This window comes from Cydia amplana, chromosome Z, assembly GCF_948474715.1.
Source record: "Cydia amplana chromosome Z, ilCydAmpl1.1, whole genome shotgun sequence".
Lineage (NCBI taxonomy): Eukaryota > Metazoa > Arthropoda > Insecta > Lepidoptera > Tortricidae > Cydia > Cydia amplana.
This window is the reverse complement of record NC_086096.1, coordinates 30,720,871-30,742,462: the sequence shown is the minus strand read 5'-3', so window position 1 is coordinate 30,742,462 and position 21,592 is coordinate 30,720,871. Positions and strand designations below refer to the sequence as shown.

The 21,592-nt window shown below is 38.8% G+C and overlaps 3 protein-coding genes across 3 annotated transcripts; 1 reads left to right on the top strand and 2 right to left on the bottom strand.

The window, feature by feature from the left end:
• Positions 1-1,482: 1,482 nt before the first annotated feature.
• LOC134661368 (small ribosomal subunit protein uS7) lies at positions 1,483-2,391 on the bottom strand. The gene is made up of 2 exons (XM_063517408.1): positions 2,287-2,391; positions 1,483-2,199 (listed from the first exon to the last, which is right to left on the bottom strand). Exon 2 carries the CDS (start codon positions 2,185-2,187, stop codon positions 1,528-1,530), a length of 660 nt encoding a protein of 219 aa, XP_063373478.1. The 5' UTR covers positions 2,188-2,199; positions 2,287-2,391; the 3' UTR covers positions 1,483-1,527.
• A 667-nt stretch (positions 2,392-3,058) lies between these two features.
• On the top strand, positions 3,059-6,660 carry LOC134661635 (succinate--CoA ligase [GDP-forming] subunit beta, mitochondrial). Its single transcript, XM_063517777.1, has 4 exons — positions 3,059-3,926; positions 4,544-4,699; positions 5,506-5,740; positions 6,453-6,660. The coding sequence occupies exons 1-4, from the start codon at positions 3,252-3,254 to the stop codon at positions 6,656-6,658; spliced, it is 1,272 nt and encodes a 423-aa protein (XP_063373847.1). The 5' UTR covers positions 3,059-3,251; the 3' UTR covers positions 6,659-6,660.
• Positions 6,661-9,633: 2,973 nt separating this feature from the next.
• On the bottom strand, positions 9,634-19,969 carry LOC134661803 (mitochondrial-processing peptidase subunit alpha). The gene is made up of 12 exons (XM_063517995.1): positions 19,767-19,969; positions 18,364-18,596; positions 18,195-18,274; positions 17,948-18,088; positions 17,366-17,503; positions 16,405-16,542; positions 15,910-16,047; positions 15,598-15,670; positions 14,607-14,739; positions 13,833-13,998; positions 12,359-12,491; positions 9,634-9,846 (listed from the first exon to the last, which is right to left on the bottom strand). Exons 1-12 carry the CDS (start codon positions 19,823-19,825, stop codon positions 9,668-9,670), a joined length of 1,611 nt encoding a protein of 536 aa, XP_063374065.1. The 5' UTR covers positions 19,826-19,969; the 3' UTR covers positions 9,634-9,667.
• Between the last annotated feature and the right edge of the window lie 1,623 nt (positions 19,970-21,592).

Here is a 21,592-nt window from a genome sequence, read left to right as displayed (position 1 = left end):
GTTAATATGGATTTTGTACCAGTTTAAAAATAAACTGCCCTGCATGCCATTTTTGCCCCTTTTCATTAGAGCCCCAGTTAGATACAGAGGGGCTACCTAAGATAAAATAGAAAATCTTCTAATTTGCGCTTGAATATTCTAAAGGGTCATTATTCAAGCAATAGCTTCTAACCACTTTTGTGGAACAGTTTCAGGACTTTCAGCCCATCAGGTAAAAATACTTACTATGTAGTTATCTACTAGAAATGCTGTCACAGGTGACGCGTCGAAAACAAACATTTAAGTGAAACTATTATATTATACACAAATGTATAATAAGCAGCAGAGATAACTGACCCCCCCCTGCACACAAATTTATATGCAGGGGGGGGGTCAGTTATATCGTATGCAACTGTCATATAAATTAAACTACATGGGAAAAAAATCATTCGCAATGGGAAGAGCATTCATTAAATCATTACATTTACAATTCGCTAAAAGCAATTTACATTCCTAATTTTTTTTTCTTTTATTAGCCTTAAATGTTTGATTTTCTACCTTTACCACAGAATAAAATAAATAATAATTAGTACTTGCTATTACCCAGTATCAGACTTAACCAGTCCTTGTTCTCTAAATTAGTCTTGACAATGTAAATGCAATTTAAAGTAAATTTATAATCCTATTTGTCTTTAAAAGCAGGAGAATTATTAAAGATAAACTAAGGGGGTCCACTTGTCCAAGATCTTTGTCCAATGTGTATTTGTGTTTTACATTTTGCACATTAATACCAAATTCAGAGCTGTAACTTTGTTGCAATAACTAGTCTGTATGGAAAGAGAAGAGTTATGAAATGAGTAGAATGTATTGGACCCCATGTCCAATACATTCTACGACTCTTCTCTTTCCATAAGGACTCTAGTATCATTAACAAAGAGATAATGCGCTGCATTATCACACAGTAACCATAATATTAACCCAAGGGAACCAAACCAAACCTAGGAACCATAGTTTAGGAGTAATTTAGTCAACTAGGCTAGAAAATGAGTAAGTCTGTCATTGTTTGTTGAGTGGCTCTTGAATTCAACAAACAAGTGTGTGAAAAACTCCATGTGTGTGTACTGAGCAAAGTGCTCATTAAAGCAGTTTTAATTTAATCTATGAGATAGTATACGACAAATTTTCTTAGTGCTCACCCACTGGTGTATGACAGGTCTAATAATAGTATAGTGCATGACATAAGAAACATTGAAGGCACAGTAAGAAGCCAAATAATGTTCCAAGAAATTGACAAAACTTTAAGCTGAAATGAGTTTAAATCAAAAAAGAATTTTAACTCTAATGAAGATCATAAAATATTTATATACTTTTATGTTCAGAACTGCCATGGTATTTTATATTAGAATGAGGTTATGTTTTCGAAAAGATAAATATATTTATATTTACTGGCAAATTTTGATAAGGTTACTTTGACTAAAAGAGAGAAGTTAATTAAACAATCAATGGATTTCTTACTTTTTTATTGAGTCCAGCCCTTACACTTAACAATTAACGGTTGGATTTAGCAACACGCTCCAGCTCATCCTTCTTCTTGATAGCGTAAGAGTTGGAGGAACCCTTGGCGGCGTTGATGAGCTCGTCAGCGACGCACTCCGCGATCGTCTTGATGTTTCTGAAGGCAGCCTCACGGGCTCCCGTGCACAGCAGCCAGATAGCCTGGTTGACGCGGCGCAGCGGCGACACGTCCACGGCCTGACGACGCACGGTACCGGCGCGACCGATTCTGGTGGAGTCTTCGCGGGGTCCGGAGTTGATGATGGCCGTCACAAGGACTTGCAGGGGGTTCTCACCGGTTAGCAAGTGGATGATTTCGAATGCGTGCTTCACGATTCTTACGGCCATCAGCTTCTTGCCGTTGTTGCGACCGTGCATCATGAGAGAGTTCGTCAGACGCTCTACGATGGGGCACTGAGCTTTGCGGAAACGCTTGTGTGCGTACCTACCAGCCGAGTGTGGTAAATACTTGGCGTATTTCTCCTTCACGGAGATGTAATCTTGCAGGGACATGTCCGAAACCTGGACATCGTAGCAGCTCCATCGCCCAAAAAGCTTAATTTCGGGAATATCGGCCGCTTGGGGCAGGGGCGCATTGTCGACGGCCACGCTGCCTGCGTCCATGCCGTCATCAACCCAGTTTTCTTCAGCCATGATTATTTTAGCCTATGAACAAACGATTACTGTGTTAAAACATGATAAATCACACACATTATGTATAATTTTACTACTACTTAAATGAAAAATACTTACTTTTAGGCTAAGAAGTCGCGACCTAACCTCGTGTTGTCAGTGGAACACGGTAAAAAGGAAGTGGATTGGAAACGTAAAGTTGGCATCACACTTTTAGTGTTGCCATGTTAAAGTAAATATTTTTGTTGTTATTAAAATTAAGAAGTGTGTACATAGGACAGGCAAAAGGATATTTTAATATAGTGTGTCAAAGGACTGTCCCATTTCAAACATAGAGAGAGAGAATCATACTATCTTTGTCTTACACTAGTACTAGCACCCAAAAGAAAAGGTTGAGTATAGTTTTTTTGGTTCCTATTTACTGACAAATTGGTTTGACCATCTATAGAAAATAAATGCGTCACCGCGGGTCATAGGTCATAGGCTAGGAATCCTCTAGACGGAGTTTAGAGCAATTATTTCATGAAACCGATGCTGCCAAAAATGCTGGGGTGAGGGGGACGAGGTGAGCGAGTCCCGTGCCGTGATTGGTCCGTTCAAAAACACGGCGCGAGAGTCTAATATATATATTATACTACTCTTTGGTTCAAAGACACGGACGTCACACAAAGACACTTTGACTCGAGAATGGAGTAAAACTACCGTATATTTGTGGCAAAGGGGGTAGCGCTACTATGCGCGGTTATACTACTCTTTGATGTAGGCCTAACATGTGTACCGGGTATTACATGCGCCATGTGCAATCTCTGAGGCTCGCGTGAAATGAAACGTAAGTCGGAATGAACGTCAAACTTTTTGACATTTCACTGTGCGTGAGACATGCGTGAGATGTGATTCGGTCCTCGGCTCTTCAAAGTAGATAAGTTTCCCTCTGTCTACTCTTATCTATCTTGTACTCCGGCCGGAGACCCTATCTATTGTGATAACATTGAACTGAGGTAACAATTGGCGGTTTTGCAGTGACATCATAATCAATACATAATTTAACACCAAGGTTAGAAACAGGTGTACAAAGTTCGGTCGCTATGGCTGCGATGAAAAACACCAAGAATATTAAACTTTTCACCTTTCTGGCTTCGAAATGTTATCCCCAAGTGAGCACGAGAAGATTCTTGAACCTGCAAGAGTACCACAGCAAAGATTTACTAAAAAAGTATCAGGTATCAGTTCAGGACTTCCGTATTATTGATACCAAACTAGATCCTAAACCGCTCGGTGACTTCAAAGCTAATGAGTACGTGGTGAAGGCTCAGATCCTAGCCGGCGGGAGGGGCAAAGGTCATTTCGATAATGGATTTAAAGGGGGAGTTCATTTGACCAAAAATCCCAAAGACATCATGGGCTTAGCGAAAAATATGTTAGGCCATAAATTAATAACCAAACAGACGCCAAAGGAAGGCATAAAAGTCGAAAAAGTCATGGTGGCCGAGAGTGTAAACATCAAACGCGAGACATACTTGAGCATTATAATGGATAGGAGTTTTAATGGTGCAGCTTTGGTGGCATCGCCAGCAGGTGGCATGGATATAGAGGCTGTGGCTGAGAAAACGCCCCATTTAGTTAAGACTGTGCCTATTGACATATATGAGGGCATTACTGATACTGTGGCTAATGAGATTGCAAGTTTCTTAGAATTCAAAGGTGACCTAAAGAAGAAATGTGCTGAGGAGATAAAAAAAATGTGGCAATTATTTACAAAGGTATGTGAGTGTTTGCATAAGTTGTATAAGTTAATTGTTTACTATCTAAACTGCTGTTTATTTTGTGATGACTTTTTTTAATTAATCCAATGTTTAATTTCATACTAATATGCATGTTGTGATTGCCTGTAAGTGGGAGATAAATTGTAGATGACTTCAAGTTCAACTGGATTGTGTGTTCTGTTATGCCTAATAAAATAATTATAATAATTAACTAATGATAGTGAAGGCACTAATTATATTTGTTATCTTTCTTATTTTAGGCTGCTTCTTAAATAGGTTAATTACCAGGATAAAATACTTTTTTTTATAAATGTGTTTTTATGATTGATCAATAACATAAAAACATGCTACTTACTTAAAATCTATCAAAACAATAATTATTGGTACTTTTTTATACCTGTGTTTGTTAATTGTTATTTAATTGTAATACTTGTATAATTAAATAAATCACATATACTTGGTCAACCAGATCTTGACAGTAGAAAAAGGCGGCAAATTTGAAAAATGTAGGCGCGAAGGGATATCGTCCCATAGAAAATTTGAATTTCGCGCCTTTTTTTACTGACATGATTTGGTTGACCAGCTTTATTTCTTTATACATATTTTGTATACAGGTGGATGCAACCCAACTTGAAATCAACCCTTTAGTGGAGACTGACGATGGACGAGTGGTGGCTGTGGATGCTAAGATCAATTTTGATGACAACGCTCAATTCAGGCAGCAAGAGATATTTGCTTTGGACGATGATTCAGAATCAGATCCTAGAGAGGTAATGCAATCTGTAACCATATTAACACATTCACTGTCCCAACTGTTAACTGTCAACCTTACGGCGTTTTAATAGAGGCTCGCCGTGACCCATATGTGGGGCACGGGACAGTGAATGTGTTAACTATTAGCCAAACTTAATTCAGACTTATGGCAGTGTGTCAAACCAAGGCACAGACACAATAAGGGTCTTTAACGGTTTTAGTTTCAACAAAACAAAACATTAACATAGAAGTCATCTACTACATAATAATTGATTCATGACCTGACAAAAACTAGGTGTGCAAACATTGATGTGTTTATAAGTTGATTTCGTCAACAACACATCTGTAATACTCATAACAGTAGATCCACTGTAATATTGACTTTACTGCTTGACATTAGAATTTCATTTTATTTGTCGAAAATTTCCATTCGTTGAAACAACAACCATCACTAGTCTTAAGCAGAATAGCGCATAAACCACGAAAAAAATGGTTTAAAATAGCGTATTATGCGGGAAATTGTAGGAGGTTCTGTATTATACATTGTCATTTTGCTATGGGACAAAAATTTGCTCCATACAGTCCCTATTGGACCACAAAATAAATAATAGTACTAGGTACAGAAGACTCACTCTCTAACAAAACGCGTCTGTTACGATCAGGACAGATATGGCCGCTAGGTGGCGACAGCGCCACCAAAATTGGTGTGGAACGGATGTACTTATAGCTACCTGTAGCAAAGCGACGAAATCGCGGAGTGAGCCACGCCTGACTGGGATTAAAGTAGTGGTTGTTGCATTTGCGTGATCATACTTTTTTACAGAAAGAAGCAGCTGCTCTCAACCTGACATATATAGACATGGATGGAAGCATTGGGTGCATGGTGAACGGGGCTGGTCTGGCCATGGCCACTATGGACCTGATTGCACTAAGCGGTGGCCAGCCTGCAAATTTCTTGGACCTTGGAGGCGGTGTGGGTCAAGCACAGGTCTCGGCAGCATTGAGGATTTTGGAGTCAGACCCGAAAGTCAAAGTTGTATTTGTCAATGTTCTTGCTGGTAAGTAATGTGATTTAAAACTTTAAATAAACATTAGACCATTTCCACTCTAACCAAAGCCTTTAGACGTAAGTGACCTGGGCAAAATCGCCATTTCATACAAACATAGTCCTCATTTTCCTTTCTGGATTTCACAATTTGTTATATATCAACCCTTGGCCCTTTGATTTTTTTCTTTTTTAATTATTATAAGAGCCAGGAGCTTTTCATAATTTGTATGAAATCGGTTTTTCGCTCCCAATTTTAACCTTGTAAATATATTTTCTATGATGTCAATATCCAGAGAGGAAAATGAGGACTACGTTTGTTTGGAGAAATGGCCGTCCCCTTTCCTCTTAAACGGTTAATTTTGGCTTGATAGAAAAATATCACGACAACATCACAATTTTTTTTGTTTTATATCGTTAGTATTGTTACTCTGCATGCCATTGTAGCAGTATTATTTTAGTATTTAAATAGCTGGAGATATAGTTCTTTTTTTGGCCATATCTTCCACCACCAGACCGTCTGTCACCATTAAAACGATCGCTAAATTTTATTATATGGGAAACTTCATAGTTCAAGTTCTTTATTTGCATTCATGTTGTACATAATATGGGTATTCACTTCACTGTTGATCGCCGTTAATCAGTCCGTCAACTGTGGTGGGTGCAACTGGTCCTAAGAATGTAACTATGAGTTATAAAACATTAACATTTTTTTTTCATATCAGGCATTGTGAACTGTGCTACAGTTGCAAACGGAATTGTGGCAGCTTGCAAAGCGAACCCACCCAAGCATCCCATAGTCATCAGGCTGCAAGGCACTAACTCGGCCGTGGCTAAGAAAATCCTAGAGGAGTCCGGCTTGCCCCTGCACATGATAAACGACGCGGACGAAGCTGCCCAAACCGCAGTGAGATTAGCTAAGTCTAAGTAAAAGTGTGACCAAACTAACAAACATAGCAACACTTTCATCTTCAATATGTGAAGTGAGACAACTTTATGTTGGTAATGATGAACATGGTGTTGATGCAATTCTTTTACAGGTTTTTATGCTACAGGAATTGTTATGTTAATCATAGTTTATGTTGTGAGATGTATTACACCATTAACCAATAATAAATCATTTTGAAGACTGATTTGCTAACAGCATATAAAAATTGTACATTCACATACATGTTTTTGTATTCTTAAAAATCAATGAAATTGTCTTCCATGTACTTGCCTTTGTTTTAATCTATATCATCCGATGTAAGGAAATTAGAGTTGTTATTGGAATTATCGTGTTTTTTTTATTCTGCATGTAAACATTAAAATAAAATAAACGAAGTCATGTTCGACATGCAAAAAATGACGAATAAATACATTATCTACAAAAAATCATTTGCATGTGGGCATTGTGGAAAATAAACACAAATTTTGGTGTAACATACATTTATTAAACAAATACGATTATAGTTAAATTTTAAAACAAAATCTAATTATTGTGAAATTTCTCTAGACACTACTAATGCGTAACGAATAGCCGAAGCCGCTCTCATGACCAGTAACATATTTATCGTAGTCTAAACATTACTGGGACAAAATAAACATTTGAATAAAACGGTTCTGCTAAGTCAGCGGTCGGTAACCTGCGGCCCGCGGGCCGCATGCGGCCCGTGAACCTGTCACTTGCGGCCCGCGAGCCTCCCTGGCTATTTTGTATGTAATATTGACAAACGACAATGTCTGATAAAGTCATAAATATTAACAAAGTACGGCCCGCGTCAACTTTGTTAACTACTATGTGGCCCTTGGCTGCTAAAAGGTTGCCGACCGCTGTGCTAATTAATCGAAGCGTACCGACCTTTCGAGTAGGTATCCTAAGAGACTGAACTAGATTACAATTATTTTAGCATAAAGCAAGACTAGGAATATTATAAATGAATTTTTCATTAGGAATAATAAGATCGACGTGCAACATAATTCCAGACGTTTACACGAAAATAGTTAGAAATTGTTTGATGTAAATTAAGTATATACGGAAAAAATTTAATTGTCCCTACTCAAGGCTAATTCGTTCTAAAATTTTCATAAATCGACTCAGGTGGATTATTATTCTGAAGAATTTATTTTATCCCAGTTTTACATATGGTGCAAATAATAAATGCGATTTTCATAGTCCTGTTTCTGCAGGGCTGTGTAATAGGGATCAGTTTAGTGCGATAGACATCGGCACGGCGGGTGTTTCATGTGACGCGGGAAATCTGCATCTCGGAAAGTTCGGCTGTAATCGTACCCCTATTTTTCTATTTATAGTATAAAACAAAGTCGCTTCCCGCTGTCTGTCTGTCCCTATGTATGCTTAGATCTTTAAAAACTACGCAACGGATTTTGATGCGGTTTTTTAGGGTTCCGTACCCAAAGGGTAAAAACGGGACCCTATTACTAAGACTCCGCTGTCCGTCCGTCCGTCTGTCACCAGGCTGTATCTCACGAACCGTGATAGCTAGACAGTTGAAATTTTCACAGATGATGTATTTCTGTTGCCGCTATAACAACCTTGGAGGATACAACTAAACGGAGTAGCCATTAACAGGCTTTCCCCTCTGTCGAAAATAGGAGGCCAACGGTCATACACAATGTATGGACTGACGTTTATCTGACATGGCTATTTTTACGTTACGCATACATTTGACGTTCCCCTCCCCCGCAAAAATCGGCAGACTGTTTTGTACAGAAAATTACAGACATGGCGTCTCCGTTTGATTATATCCTCCAAGATAACAACAAATACTAAAAACAGAATAAAATAAAGATTTAAGTGGGGCTCCCATACAACAAACGTGATTTTTGACCGAAGTTAAGCAACGTCGGGCGGGGTCAGTACTTGGATGGGTGACCGTGTTTTTGCTTGTTTTGCTCTATTTTTTGTTGATGGTGCGGAACCCTCCGTGCGCGAGTCCGACTCGCACTTGGCCGGTTTTTTTTAAATAAGTGATTCAAGAGGAAGGTTAATGTATAATTTGTTAACCCATGCGAAACCGGGGCGGGCCGCTAGTATTTCTATAATAATAACAAGTTCCACAAGGGGTAAATTCATTAGAAACGAAAAATTTATGCATTTTTTTCTTCTATTAAATTAAACATTCTATCAAGAACGAAAGAGCTTTTGATACTAAGTAGAAAAAAACATGATACGCTTTTCATAGAAAGGTCTGGTTATCCGCGTCGCACTGAAACCTGCTTAATTTAGGGCCACTAGCACCATCCCACTAACCCAAGGTTAAGCGGTTAAAGCGTTAACTTAGTGTCAAATTGTACTGGTAACCATGGTAACTCCAGGGTAAACTCTGCTAACCCAGGGTTAGTGGAATGGTGCAAGTGGCACTTAAGTTTTGGATTCCTCCGAAAACGGTGCCGTCATATGACGGCCGTCATATAGCGGCAGCAAAAGACGGCCGTCTTTACGGTGGCGACATGTGGAAAGTACCACGGCGTCATAACACACCGTCATCCACCAAGGTCAAAGCGGCAAATTTGAAAAATGTAAGCTCGATGGGATAACGTCCCATAGAAAATTTGAATTTCGCGCCTTTTCCTACTGACAAGATTTGCTTGATCATCTATAATTTACTTGGAGGATGAAATATCATCAGAAGAGGAAAATAATCGTAGTACGGAATCATTTATTCAAATCTCGTGTCATTTATTCAAAATGGCGTCACCGCTATCTAATAAAACGTTCACGAAACTATCGACAAGGTCATGACGGCCGTCATCTTACGTTACGTTGACAATCAACGTAACGTAACGCCGTCTAGGAAACCGCGCCATCTTGTTTACATAGACAACGTTCTAGTGACGTCAGTCAACGCTATATAGCGGCCGTAATATGACGGCACCGTTTTCGGAGGAATCCAAAGCTTTAGCCATTTGGCGCCGTAACGGCGGTGGGATCAGTCAATCAGGCTCTGAAGAGGTTTAGCCGCCGGCCCTGTGGCGAGGAGTCGGTGGTGAGCGTCATGTTGGCGCAGATCTCGTCGAAGGCGGGCAGGTGCGCGAGCCGCCCGCGCGCCGCCACCGACGGCCGCCCGCTCAGCATGCGCCTGGCCACGCGCACTATGTCGTCCGCTGTCACTTTTTCTACAACAACAATATTTAATGTATTAGAACAAATTAAATTATTTTCAGAAAATATTTTAATTTGTTTTTATTTCAAGTAGACACACTACTATAAATTATAAACTTTGCATAAATGTCATATACTAAGAAAAAGTGACCAAGGCCTCCAGTGCCCCAGGCTGGAATCGAACCAGCGTCCTCTGCTATCGCGGCAGGTGCCTGAGCCATTCGGCCACCGGGCCACAGCGGCATAGGTCGAATTTTTCCAAGTATATGCACTTCTTACTAGGGTTGCCAACTATTTTTTGGTAGAATATAGTATTTTCCAGAATAGGGCATCAAAAATATAGTACATTTCAAAAAAATATGGTACTTTTAGATAAAATACTAAACATAAGTGTAACATACGTTTAATCGGAAATATAGTATTATAGCGTACTATATATTTTTCCAAAAGTATATAGTACAGAGAGCCAAAATATAGTACAATACTATATAATATAGTACGGTTGGCAACCCTACTTCTTACTGAAGGCTTATGACGCCCCCTGGCCACCTCTAAGGTAGAACAGTATGGTTCGACCTTTCTAACTGGATCATCTCAGGTGATACCGAGTTAGCGAGAGAGATGGCGCTGCCAATCAATGTATTAGAACAAATTAAATTATTTTCAGAAAATATTTTAATTTGTTTTTATTTCAAGTAGACACACTCGCTCTCTCTCGCTAAAGCTTTGGATTCCTCCGAAAACGGTGCCGTCATATGACGGCCGTCATATAGCGACCGCAAAAGACGGCCGTCTTTACGGTGGCGACATGTGGAAAGTACCACGGCGTCATAACACACCGTCATCCACCAAGGTCAAAGCGGCAAATTTGAAAAATGTAGGCGCGATGGGATAACGTCCCATAGAAAATTTGAATTTCGCGCCTTTTCCTACTGACAAGATTTGCTTGATCATCTATAATTCACTTGGAGGATGAAATATCATCAGAAGAGGAAAATAATCGTAGTACGGAATCATTTATTCAAATCTCGTGTCATTTATTCAAAATGGCGTCACCGCTATCTAATAAAACGTTCACAAAACTATCGACACCGTCATGACGGCCGTCATCTTACGTTACGTTGACAATCAACGTAACGTAACGCCGTCTAGGAAACCGCGCCATCTTGTTTACATAGACAACGTTCTAGTGACGTCAGTCAACGCTATATAGCGGCCGTAATATGACGGCACCGTTTTCGGAGGAATCCAAAGCTTAACTCGGTATAACCTGAGATGATCCAGTTAGAAAGGTCGAACCATACTGTTCTACCTTAGAGGTGGCCAGGGGGCGCCATAAGCCTTCAGTAAGAAGTGCATATACTTGGAAAAATTCGACCTATGCCGCTGTGGCCCGGTGGCCGAATGGCTCAGGCACCTGCCGCGATAGCAGAGGACGCTGGTTCGATTCCAGCCTGGGGCACTCTCGGTAAATAAAGGTAATTGATTCAATTACCTTTATTTACCGACGTTTCGACACAGGCTTCACTGGTCATGGTCGCGGCTAACTGATGTCCCAGCAAAATGTCAAAACAGAGGTTTGTGCAACTAAATTTCGCGTTAGACCCGTCTATAAATGTGAGTTAATAAAAATGGATGTGTTGACTATTAAGTATTTGTTAATTCATAAAACATCAATTTACAAAAAGCTACTTCCGGAAAACCTGTGTTTTACGGTAACAGCACTCCTCCCTGAATATTTTGTTGTAGGTGATGTTTTATTTTAAATGAATTTGACATATAAATAACCTTATTTATTTACAAAACAAACTATACTTTGTATCTGCAGGGTGTACTTTGTAATGTACATTGGACAGCACATTAATTCATGTGACCTTTCCCGTTACGCGACATGAATCTCCCTGCATATATTATACTTATACCCAGTCCAGTAGATTTTAGTTACATTGCGGACCATCGCGGTTACATCAATTCAGCCGACCGATCAAATGACGCAATGTAATGAAACTCTCATGCGAGTTCGCGCACCGTCTAAATGAGCCCTTACTTTCAATTTCCTCTTACACACGCCATACATCCATCTTAACATATTACATTACTAGAATGACAAAATTAGATCTAGTTATAGTTTGTAGCTTTCTAATAGACCCCGAAGGCTAATCCTATTGTCTATTGTTAAGAAAAACCGCTCGTGCCACGTGCCACAACCACCTGCATAAAAAATCGGTACTTCGGTTACTGAGTGCCGGCGAGTCGAACGCTACAGAACCAGTCTAAAATGTGTCATCGAGATGCGTAACAAAGGCGCGTTATCGGAGAGCGCACCTACACTGGTTTTTTGAGCGTTGGACTAGCCCGCGCTCAGGTGCCAAATAGAATAATTAGGACCCTTTTTTGCAGGTAAGTAGCACGTGCGGTTTTACTGAACAATAGACAATAGGATAAGCCTTCGGGGTCTACTAGAAAGCTACAAACTATAAAATGCAATCAATTATTACTAATATAACACAATCCAGCCACACATACCGATTTCATCTATAAAGAAAGATGGCGGCTTCCTCTTGCCAGTGGCGAGCACTTGCCGGCCGACGTCCTCGAACACCACCGGCCTGGCCTCCAGGTTCATCAGCAGCATCGACTGCAACTGGGTCTTGGCTCGCTGTCCAAACAAATAAGAATACAGATAAACTGTGGTGTCAGAGCCGTTAAGCTTTGGTTTCCTCCGAAAGCGGCGCCGTCATATAGCGGCCGTCTTCATACAAATATTATAGGACATTTTTACACAAATTGACTAAGCCCCACGGTAAGCTCAAGAAGGCTTGTGTTGTGGGTACTCAGACAACGATATATATAATATACAAATACTTAAATACATAGAAAACAACCATGACTCAGGAACAAATATCTGTGCTCATCACACAAATAAATGCCCTTACTGGGATTCGAACCCAGGACCGCGGCTTCACAGGCAGGGTCACTACCCACTAGGCCAGACCGGTCGTCAAAAATACTACGACATCCATATTTAGCCGTATTATTTAGTATGGAGACGGCCGCTATATGACGGTACCGCTATCCTAGGAATACCGATCTTTAGGTTCATTCTGAATATTTAGTAGGATAGGATGAACATAACTTCTAGGTATGTAACAAACTGAAAAGAAGTCTATACTAAAGAAAAAGTGACCAAGCCCAGATAACAAGTTGCCGTAATGTTTTTTGCTGCCTCCTGCCTATGCATCTTTTCAAGTCCTTATAAAGAGCCCGTACTGTAGAAGTATCAAAGAGTGCTTCCTGCGAGTTCCGAATGCATCATCAGATCAGCTCCATGTTAGCATAAGTATAAGGAAGTGGTTTTATTTTAAACATCAAGACTTAAGTCACCAAACAGAAACATGAATAATAGAACACTATACAATTACATAGCTCGCACTTATCCTTAGTTCAGTGTGGGCGTTAGGTATCGTAGAAGTGGGTGAAGGCTAATATTGTATATCCAGTGATATGTGTAGATCTGGCCCCAATTTCACCACGATGACAGACGCGACAATTGTAAAACATCACTGTTGCTGACGTCACAGGCATCCATGGGCTACGGTTACCGCTTACCATCGGGTGGGCCGTATTCCTGTTTGCCATCATCAGGGTATTATTTTAAAAAAACTTTATTATATCGGAAAAAAACAGATATTTCTCTTACCAAGTTTCTGACAATTGTCACATAATTCCGATACAGAACTCATTTCCTGTCAAGAATTGCCGACAATTCTTTTAAATCTTGTGACAATTGTCAGAAACTTGGTAAGAGAAATATCTGTTTTTTTTTTCGATATAATAAAGTTTTTTTAAACAATACAATGATGGTGGCAAACAGGAATACGGCCCGCCCGATGGTAAGCGGTAACCGTAGCCTATGGATGCCTGTGACGTCGGCAACAGTGATGTTTTACAATTGTCGCACCTGTCACCGAGGTGAAATTGGGGCCTGAACATCACTCACCCTAAGCTCCGTGTCGCCGACCTTGCCGGCCATGTTGGCGAGCTCGCGCGCGACGACCACGGCGGTGTCGTAGATGCGGTTGGGCGGCGACGCCGAGTGTACGCAGAACACGCCGGTGTCGCCGTACGCGTGGTTGTAAGCCGTCGCGTTGAACATCCAGTGATATCTGGAATTTGTACAATTATAAGGTCAACCTTGGAACTAATTCGTTACCTATTGGCTATTGCAAAGTTGGATTATTTTGGTATCTGTCATATTACTCAAACTTCTTAACAATCAATGATAGAAATAAGCAAAAAATATAGCTCGAAGCTGAAGCTTGAAACACACATTTCACAATGATTACCTAGATAGAATATTTGTGATATCTGGGTGCGTATGACAATCGTTCACCCCGTGGCGAACAATACGGTAATCTCTATCACTCCATATTAGTGCGACAGAGGCATTGCTGCATTCGTTCGCTACGGAGCGTAAGCGATTGGCATCTTGGCTAACCACCCAGCTCATGGTATAGTACAGGTTTTCAATGTTTTACTCTAAGTTGTTTAACTCAGCGACTCCCAAACAACCTTACTAAACATTAAAAATAATATGTTTATTATATCATAGCTCACACCTCAGGCCTAGGCATTACCGTCTCGCACGCTAAGCCCACTGTTTCCTGGTAGGTTACTGTACGGCGCCTATACATTGTATGGATGGTAATAGAGCAACTCTCTTATTCTACGTAATGCTATAAGCAGCGTATGTCGTGAAAGGCCGTGGCCTTACCTATTAAGCACGTTGGTGTAAAGGCGTGTGTACATGCCCTTGCCAGGGCCGCCGGCGGAGAAGGATCCGCCGCCGCCCATCATCATGTTCAGCACGCACGTCGTCACGAAGTCTGGGTCTCCATGCGAGCAACCTTCACAAAAACAAGCAATAACGGTTGCACTCAGGGAGTGCCGATAGAAGTGAAAACTCACCTCAACATGTTACCGACGCCCGGTAACACGATTCATACGTTTAGCGGAGGTATTCTATTTATTTATTATAAATTATTATCATTCTCAAATAATATCACACTTTTTCATTGACATGTTTATTTACATACTGCCATGACAACGTCAAATTATTTGAACATAGGTAAAGAGTCTTGAAAAGGAGTCCGCAACATAAATGTCAAATAACATTCGAGTTTTTCTTTATTGATTTAAATGCCATTTAAATTATAAGTGGCCACCTTACGGTCACGTGATCGCCTTACGCCCCTTACGGTCACGTGATCGCCTTACGCTGTCTCGAGTTTATCAATTTTTCCCCACCTCAAAAAGTGCCCAGCGCCGCTAAAGAAGTTTTCACTTCAATAATTTTGTTAAATATTCGTCATTAAAGGCCTGTGAACACCGGGTGCGTGTGCGTAGATGTGCATCACATGTGCACGTTGTAATATACAGATCCTTGTGTGCCGTGGACGCGCGCGGCTCAAATATTTTGTGCACATCCACGTGCACGTCTACGCATACGCAGCCGGTGTGCTCTGACCTTAAAACGAGCATTTATTGCCGGTTGTTTAAATAATTTAGGGTAGAGGTGGTCAAATTATGGACGGAAGGGCTTTCGCTCGACCTTTCTATGTAGATGAAGAATAATTTGGTGGTCTTTGGTCTTAAACACATTCTATGTATTATAGCTACCTACTTACATACAATCCGATTATGACTAAGGAAGCCGATGGCAGATGAAAAAAAAACGAAAAACCATAAAATTAAATAACACTTACTTTCTAATCCAATAACAACATGAGATAGCTCCGGTAAGTCAGATCCAGGGTAGAGTGGTATTTCACATTCCTCCTGTAAGCAAAACAACATAATGTGTGTTATTGTTATTTATTTTATAGAAACTAGTAGCTTTAGTATGTAGTAATGTAGTTACCTGTTGGAGGAGAGCAGTATTATTTCTTACTGTTTATTTTTCTGTATGCTAATATTGCTAATGATGACTAAGAATACTTAGAATATACGTAAACTTATGTATTTCCGACCAAAACTTTTATATGCCTTCCCCAAATGGACTTTACATATTTACATACCTGTTCCATACCGCCAGTATACTGAGCCACGGACTTGTCGACTAGTGGCGTGAACGTGGCGCTGTCCTCGCCATGCCACGTGGGCTTCATGTCCACAAAATACTTCTGTACAAACTCCACGAACGGCTCATGGTCCACCTACAAATATTATAAGTAAAAACGTTAACACGTTCACTGCATTATGGGATCGTAACATCCCATGCAAAGTATGCTTAATCAAGTTTTAAATTGCAGCAGCAAAGGTCTTAAGAAAGGCAATCCCTATCCTGTTTTGATATTAGCCCTAAACGTTGAAGGTCGTGAATTGAAGCCTCCTCGAGCCTAAGGTATGCCTCCTGTGTCCCTTTGTTAATTTGCCAATAAGGGTTAGTTTAGTTTGCTAAGAAATTTGGACTAAGCGAGAATGAGACATTGGTTTTTTATATAATATTATAATTATAATTAATATAATAATGGAAAAGTTTCTGATAATTTTATTAGAAATGTATTACTCACGCCAACAGCCGCAACTACCATCCGATTGGGCGTGTAGTGGTTCTTCAAATAATTCAGTATAATTCCACGGTCTATTTTGTTTACATTCTCCTTGGGGCAAATCTTTGGGAGACCAAGTGTGTTGCCCTTATATGCGGCCTACAAAGAAACATCCGTTATAAATAATTATATACTAAGTAACATTTAGAAATTTAATAACATTCAAATCATGTACAAAATAATTAACAATAAAATATGATACAACTGTTAACTGATTTGCCAGGGATTAATATAACAGAGTTAACGATTATAGTTAATTCTAAGTATCCCAGATATATATCCTATTAATAAAACTTTACTGGCTCAATTTGTTAATTTATGTTTTATCCCTTTCTTACTAGAGATGCTCCAAATAGTGGTTTTGGCCGAATACCGAATATTCGGCCACTCTCTCAGTCGAATAACGAATATTCGGCGACCGAATATTCGGCATGAGATGCGAATATTGTGAGTCACAATTATTATGAAAATTGTTCGCCAACAAAGCACAACGTTTGCTAAGATATATTTTTTGTAAAACCGAACTAATGAATGTAGTTAGAGTCAATCAAATCGGCCCATGATAAAAATAAAATATTTCATAATCAACAAATGCTTAAAAAAAGGTCTTCCTATTTAACTACTTTCCAATAATACATTTTAAATATTAAATATACCAAATTTTTGGTATTTTTTTTGTGTAATTTTTCTTTTTAGGTAGGGACAACAACAGATATTCGGTATTCGGCAGAATAGTAGGCAACATTGCCGAATACCGAATAGTTGCCGAATATTCGTGGTATCTCTATTTCTTACAATACATAAGTCAAAATTACAGATTAAGACAGACAATTAATAGAACTATACTAACTGAGGTTTGTTCCGCGTTTATGAATAACACCATTAATGTTGTGCTTATAAAAATAGAAAGCCAGTGACTAACCGAATGTATCATGTCCATAAGTATAGTTTCTTGCTCCGGCCTCATAGCAAGAGTTTCCAATTCAAATGCTACTGCTTGTCTGGCAGCTTCTATCTCTTCAGCAGACAGCCGTGGCCTTAATGTCACCTCTGCTAACACCTTCAATCATACAAACATCACAATGGAATAAGATGCCAGAAAACACTGTACTGCCAACATAAGCCACATATTTATCCGGTGGCTAACATTTAAGTTATACTCAAAACATTAAACAGGTCAATCAACTATTTCTTGTTGTTATTCTGTCCCATCAGCGAGGAGACAATAGTAGCATAGATTGTTGGAAGAATTGCTGTACCATGTTCTACTAACATGCTCAGTAGATGTCCCATTATGGAAAGGCCTTATAACCACCATAAAATGAAAGTTTGGTTCATCTAAATATGAAAAGCCTAAAATTTTAAGAGTGACTCAGGAGACCGTAACCATAGCAACGTGTGACAAGAAAAAGTTGATTAACCCAAACACAAAAGTTTTTAATAAAGAAACAGTGTCAATAGGATTCTCAGATATAATTAGCTTTCTAGTATATAAATGTATTACTTGTGTAACAGCCTCAAGACCTCTAGAATCAGCGCTGGTTGCATATACTGTAGTGTCACGAGACCCTTGGCAGTCACAAATGCCGCCATGCCTCTCTAACTCTCGCAGCATCACATCACGGGTTGCGAATTTATGTGTTGCCTAGAAAATAACCTTCTTTAAGACACTTGTAAATTTGATACCAAATAACAAATTTATTATTAAATAGTTTGTCATAGGCGTAAGAAACCAATGTGTTTACACTTACACCAAAACTTAACTTTTCCAGAAAGTGACAAATGCCATTTGGGTAAGCAACTTCATATCGTGGGCCGGAGTCAATAACCACTGCAAAATGAAATATACCATTATAATACATTACGATTTACGATCAGAGCAAATAGTAATTAGCTTTCTCATTGCGAGCTTCAACTTACCACCCGCAGTACAAAACTGGCCAAACTTTTTCTCTGATGCAACTCTAAGTCCATTGCTGAGGGTGGTGACCTCAGTTACACAGTCCTCTGCTTTTCCGGTGGAATACATCACAGGTGGGAGGTTTGGCATAGGATCCGACAGTGGTGGCAGTGGTGTAACACTGCCCTTAGCCAGGGCCTGAGCTGATTTGTCCACATCTTGACTAAAACTTCTTACACCAGATTTGAAAAGCCTGAAATGTGATATTGAAATGAAATGTTAATGTACTGAACAATTCATAACCTCCATAGTCACATTGGGTACCTAGATGATGTATAGACAATAGCAGGAGTGAAGTGAGTGTCTCTTGGAAGCAGATGAAAGAACCTATACCCAACAATAGTTATACTTCGTTTTTTTTAGCATTAGAAATAAGGTAAACAATCTTGATGTGTCTTTTTCAATGAAAAACACATTTTAAAAATAAGTTACGGTAAATATGTAACAATTATGAATCTAATACGATCTTTTATAGTATTCTGCTTTCATAAGTAATAGTTATTGATTTTTAAAAAGTGTTTTTCAATTAAAAGACATGTCAAAATCGCTTACCTTCTTTCAAGTTCTTTCTAATGCTAAAAAAAACGAACTATAATTAGAGAAATTTTAAAATACAATTTGAAATGTAGCTTAGAAAATATAGAATAATGGGCTTATTATTTTACATGAGGTAAGGCAACACAACACATACTAAATGTAAGGTAAAGAACATTTTTTATTTCACAAAGCAGGTACTCTTATATTTTTGTTAAACTCGCCAGCCAGGGCGAAGATTATTTTAGAGTCAAAAATAAAGAATGCTACTGTTAAAATGTAGAAAGTTTTTTGTCATTAAAATAAAACAATTCAATTGAAAATAATTTGTAACATAACCTACTTATGAGTTAATTTTTCGCATTGCGTTAATAAAAATATGGAAGCTAAATTTTAATCAATCCAACCAGTGGAAGTGTCCTATCAATTTGGAAGTTTTTATTACCTAGTGACATTTTAAATTAATATAGAAGAATGTAATATTTACGATATAACATGGTACCTATTAGACTAAAGATTAAACAATATAGGTTGTGTACATAGGCATCAAAATGCTAAAAGAAAATAAGTAAATAACAAAGTAAATTTTGTGACTCTATACTTTTTGTAGTTTTAACTAGCATACCAAATTAGAAAATAAGTAGACCTATATGTATTATCAAGCTAAAATGTAGGTACACAAATGAGACAGAACAAATATGATGCAATATACTGGATTAAATATAAAGAAATACTCGTACACACGTAATAAATTATAAAATTTTATTGCATAAAATAATAAAAGAAATAATCGCTTCTTGTAGTTACTTATAGAAAACATCTTACTTACCCATTTTTCATAGAAAATAACCTAGAAACAAGAACTTTAACTTCGGCTACATGTGACATGTTTCGAGAACCTTATTGGATGTATTTGCTCGAGTGTTCACAACAAAACTCAATTACATTCAAATATAATCCGGCTTTAACAAAAATATATATAATTCAAAGACGTTTCGAGCTTTCAACATCGCCTTATCATTTTTTTGACAGTTCTAATAAGTTCTCTGAAAAAAAATTGACGCTACCGAACCACAGACAATATAAAATTTGTATTTTTTAAAGCAGCAACACTTTACAATTTGCCACACCATTTCCGGTTACTGAAAAAAAAGTAACCAAAGACAATAAGGCCGAGTATACATGAACAGCTGTTCGCTGTACGTCCGCGATAAGGACGGAGTGAAAGCGAGAGAGAGAAAGCTGATTGGACCGGTTGCGATCTGGTACGCCAGGCTGTTAGAGTCTGTGCGGAAAGAGAAGAGTCGTGGAATGTATTGGGCCCCATACATTCCACGACTCTTCTCTTTCCGGACTCTATCACTATTATGCCATTTATAGCCTGACCAGTAATATATGATAATTGTCAAGAGGGCGCTGTTATTCTCATGTATAGGGTGACAATTCAGTGTAGTATGAAAAAATTAGTTCCAGTGAAATTCCGCAACATGGCGCACCCTCAATAGATCCTGGTTCACCTATATGCCGCACCAATGATTACTCATAGATATAGTATTACTCATAGATATACTTTCCGATGGTGTCACAGGCGCGTTGCTGACTGTTTCATTATTACGAGGATATTTTAGACATCAGAAAGGTAGTGCTATTTTTTTTACCTCTTTTTAACATTGTTTAGTGCCAGTACACTTACTTTACTCTTTGGCCAGTACTCACATGCACTTTTATTTTTTTTAATATTTCGGGGATCTCGGAAACTGCTCTAACGATTTCGATGAAATTTGCTATATGTGAGTTTTCGGGGGCGAAAAATCTATCTAGCTAGGTCTTATCTCTGGGAAAACGCTTATTTTTGAGTTTATATATGTTTTCCGAACAAAGCTCGGTCTCCCAGATATTATGAATTAATGTTTGCGCAATTTTGTGGCCAGATTCATGGAAAAAAGTCCAACTAGGTTTTATGAAAAAATTGTCGAGCAATGAGTATGCCTGCAAAAGGGATGGGTATACTAATACTACCTCCACAATATCCACCGCTGGCAACTAGAAACCCCTCACGACTCGAGGAAAGAGTCAGGCAGTTACATATTCAACGGCCCAACCATAGAACCGGTTGAGCTGCCGCCCATTTATTTTGAATGAGACGAATTAGAGATCGCAGTCTGCCTGTTTTACAGGTGAAGCGCCGTTGACACTTAATAGTAGATTGTGTCACAAGGGAGCAAAATTACACATTTACATTGAATCCTAAACGTAGTGAGGGATTCAAGTGTTAACGCCCAAGGTGGAAATAATTTTGCTTCCCATGTGACACATACTGCTTTTGACATCACCTAAGGAGGAAATTATTGGAAATTAAACTTTCGTGAGACATATTTTAAACTGTTTAGACGACAACGGTTAACGGAAATTATTGTTTATTGTAGTTAGTAGTTTTAAGATCATATTGTATGCTGGAAAGTCTCGAAACGGGATAATAAAAACTTTCTACGAACATTATTTTAATACATAAACCATTGAAATACGAAAAGGAACAAATGTAGTGATTATATTCTCTTTGGCATACCTATTCTTAGTAGTATGCGTTAGACTTCAACGCAGATCTGCCTGCCTCTAGTCTGTAGGGTTGATAATAAATAGGAAAAGAAAAAAAAA

Coding starts and splice junctions, on each gene's coding strand:
- LOC134661368 (XM_063517408.1), bottom strand. CDS start 2,187: ATGGCTGAAGAAAACTGGGTTGATGACGGCATGGACGCAGGCAGCGTG.
- LOC134661635 (XM_063517777.1), top strand. CDS start 3,252: ATGGCTGCGATGAAAAACACCAAGAATATTAAACTTTTCACCTTTCTG. Junction 4,700..5,505: donor CAGAATCAGATCCTAGAGAG/GTAATGCAATCT, acceptor ACTTTTTTACAG/AAAGAAGCAGCTGCTCTCAA. Junction 5,741..6,452: donor ATTTGTCAATGTTCTTGCTG/GTAAGTAATGTG, acceptor TTTTCATATCAG/GCATTGTGAACTGTGCTACA.
- LOC134661803 (XM_063517995.1), bottom strand. CDS start 19,825: ATGTCACATGTAGCCGAAGTTAAAGTTCTTGTTTCTAGGTTATTTTCT. Junction 18,597..19,766: donor TTATTTTCTATGAAAAATGG/GTAAGTAAGATG, acceptor ATCACATTTCAG/GCTTTTCAAATCTGGTGTAA. Junction 13,999..14,606: donor TACACCAACGTGCTTAATAG/GTAAGGCCACGG, acceptor TACAAATTCCAG/ATATCACTGGATGTTCAACG.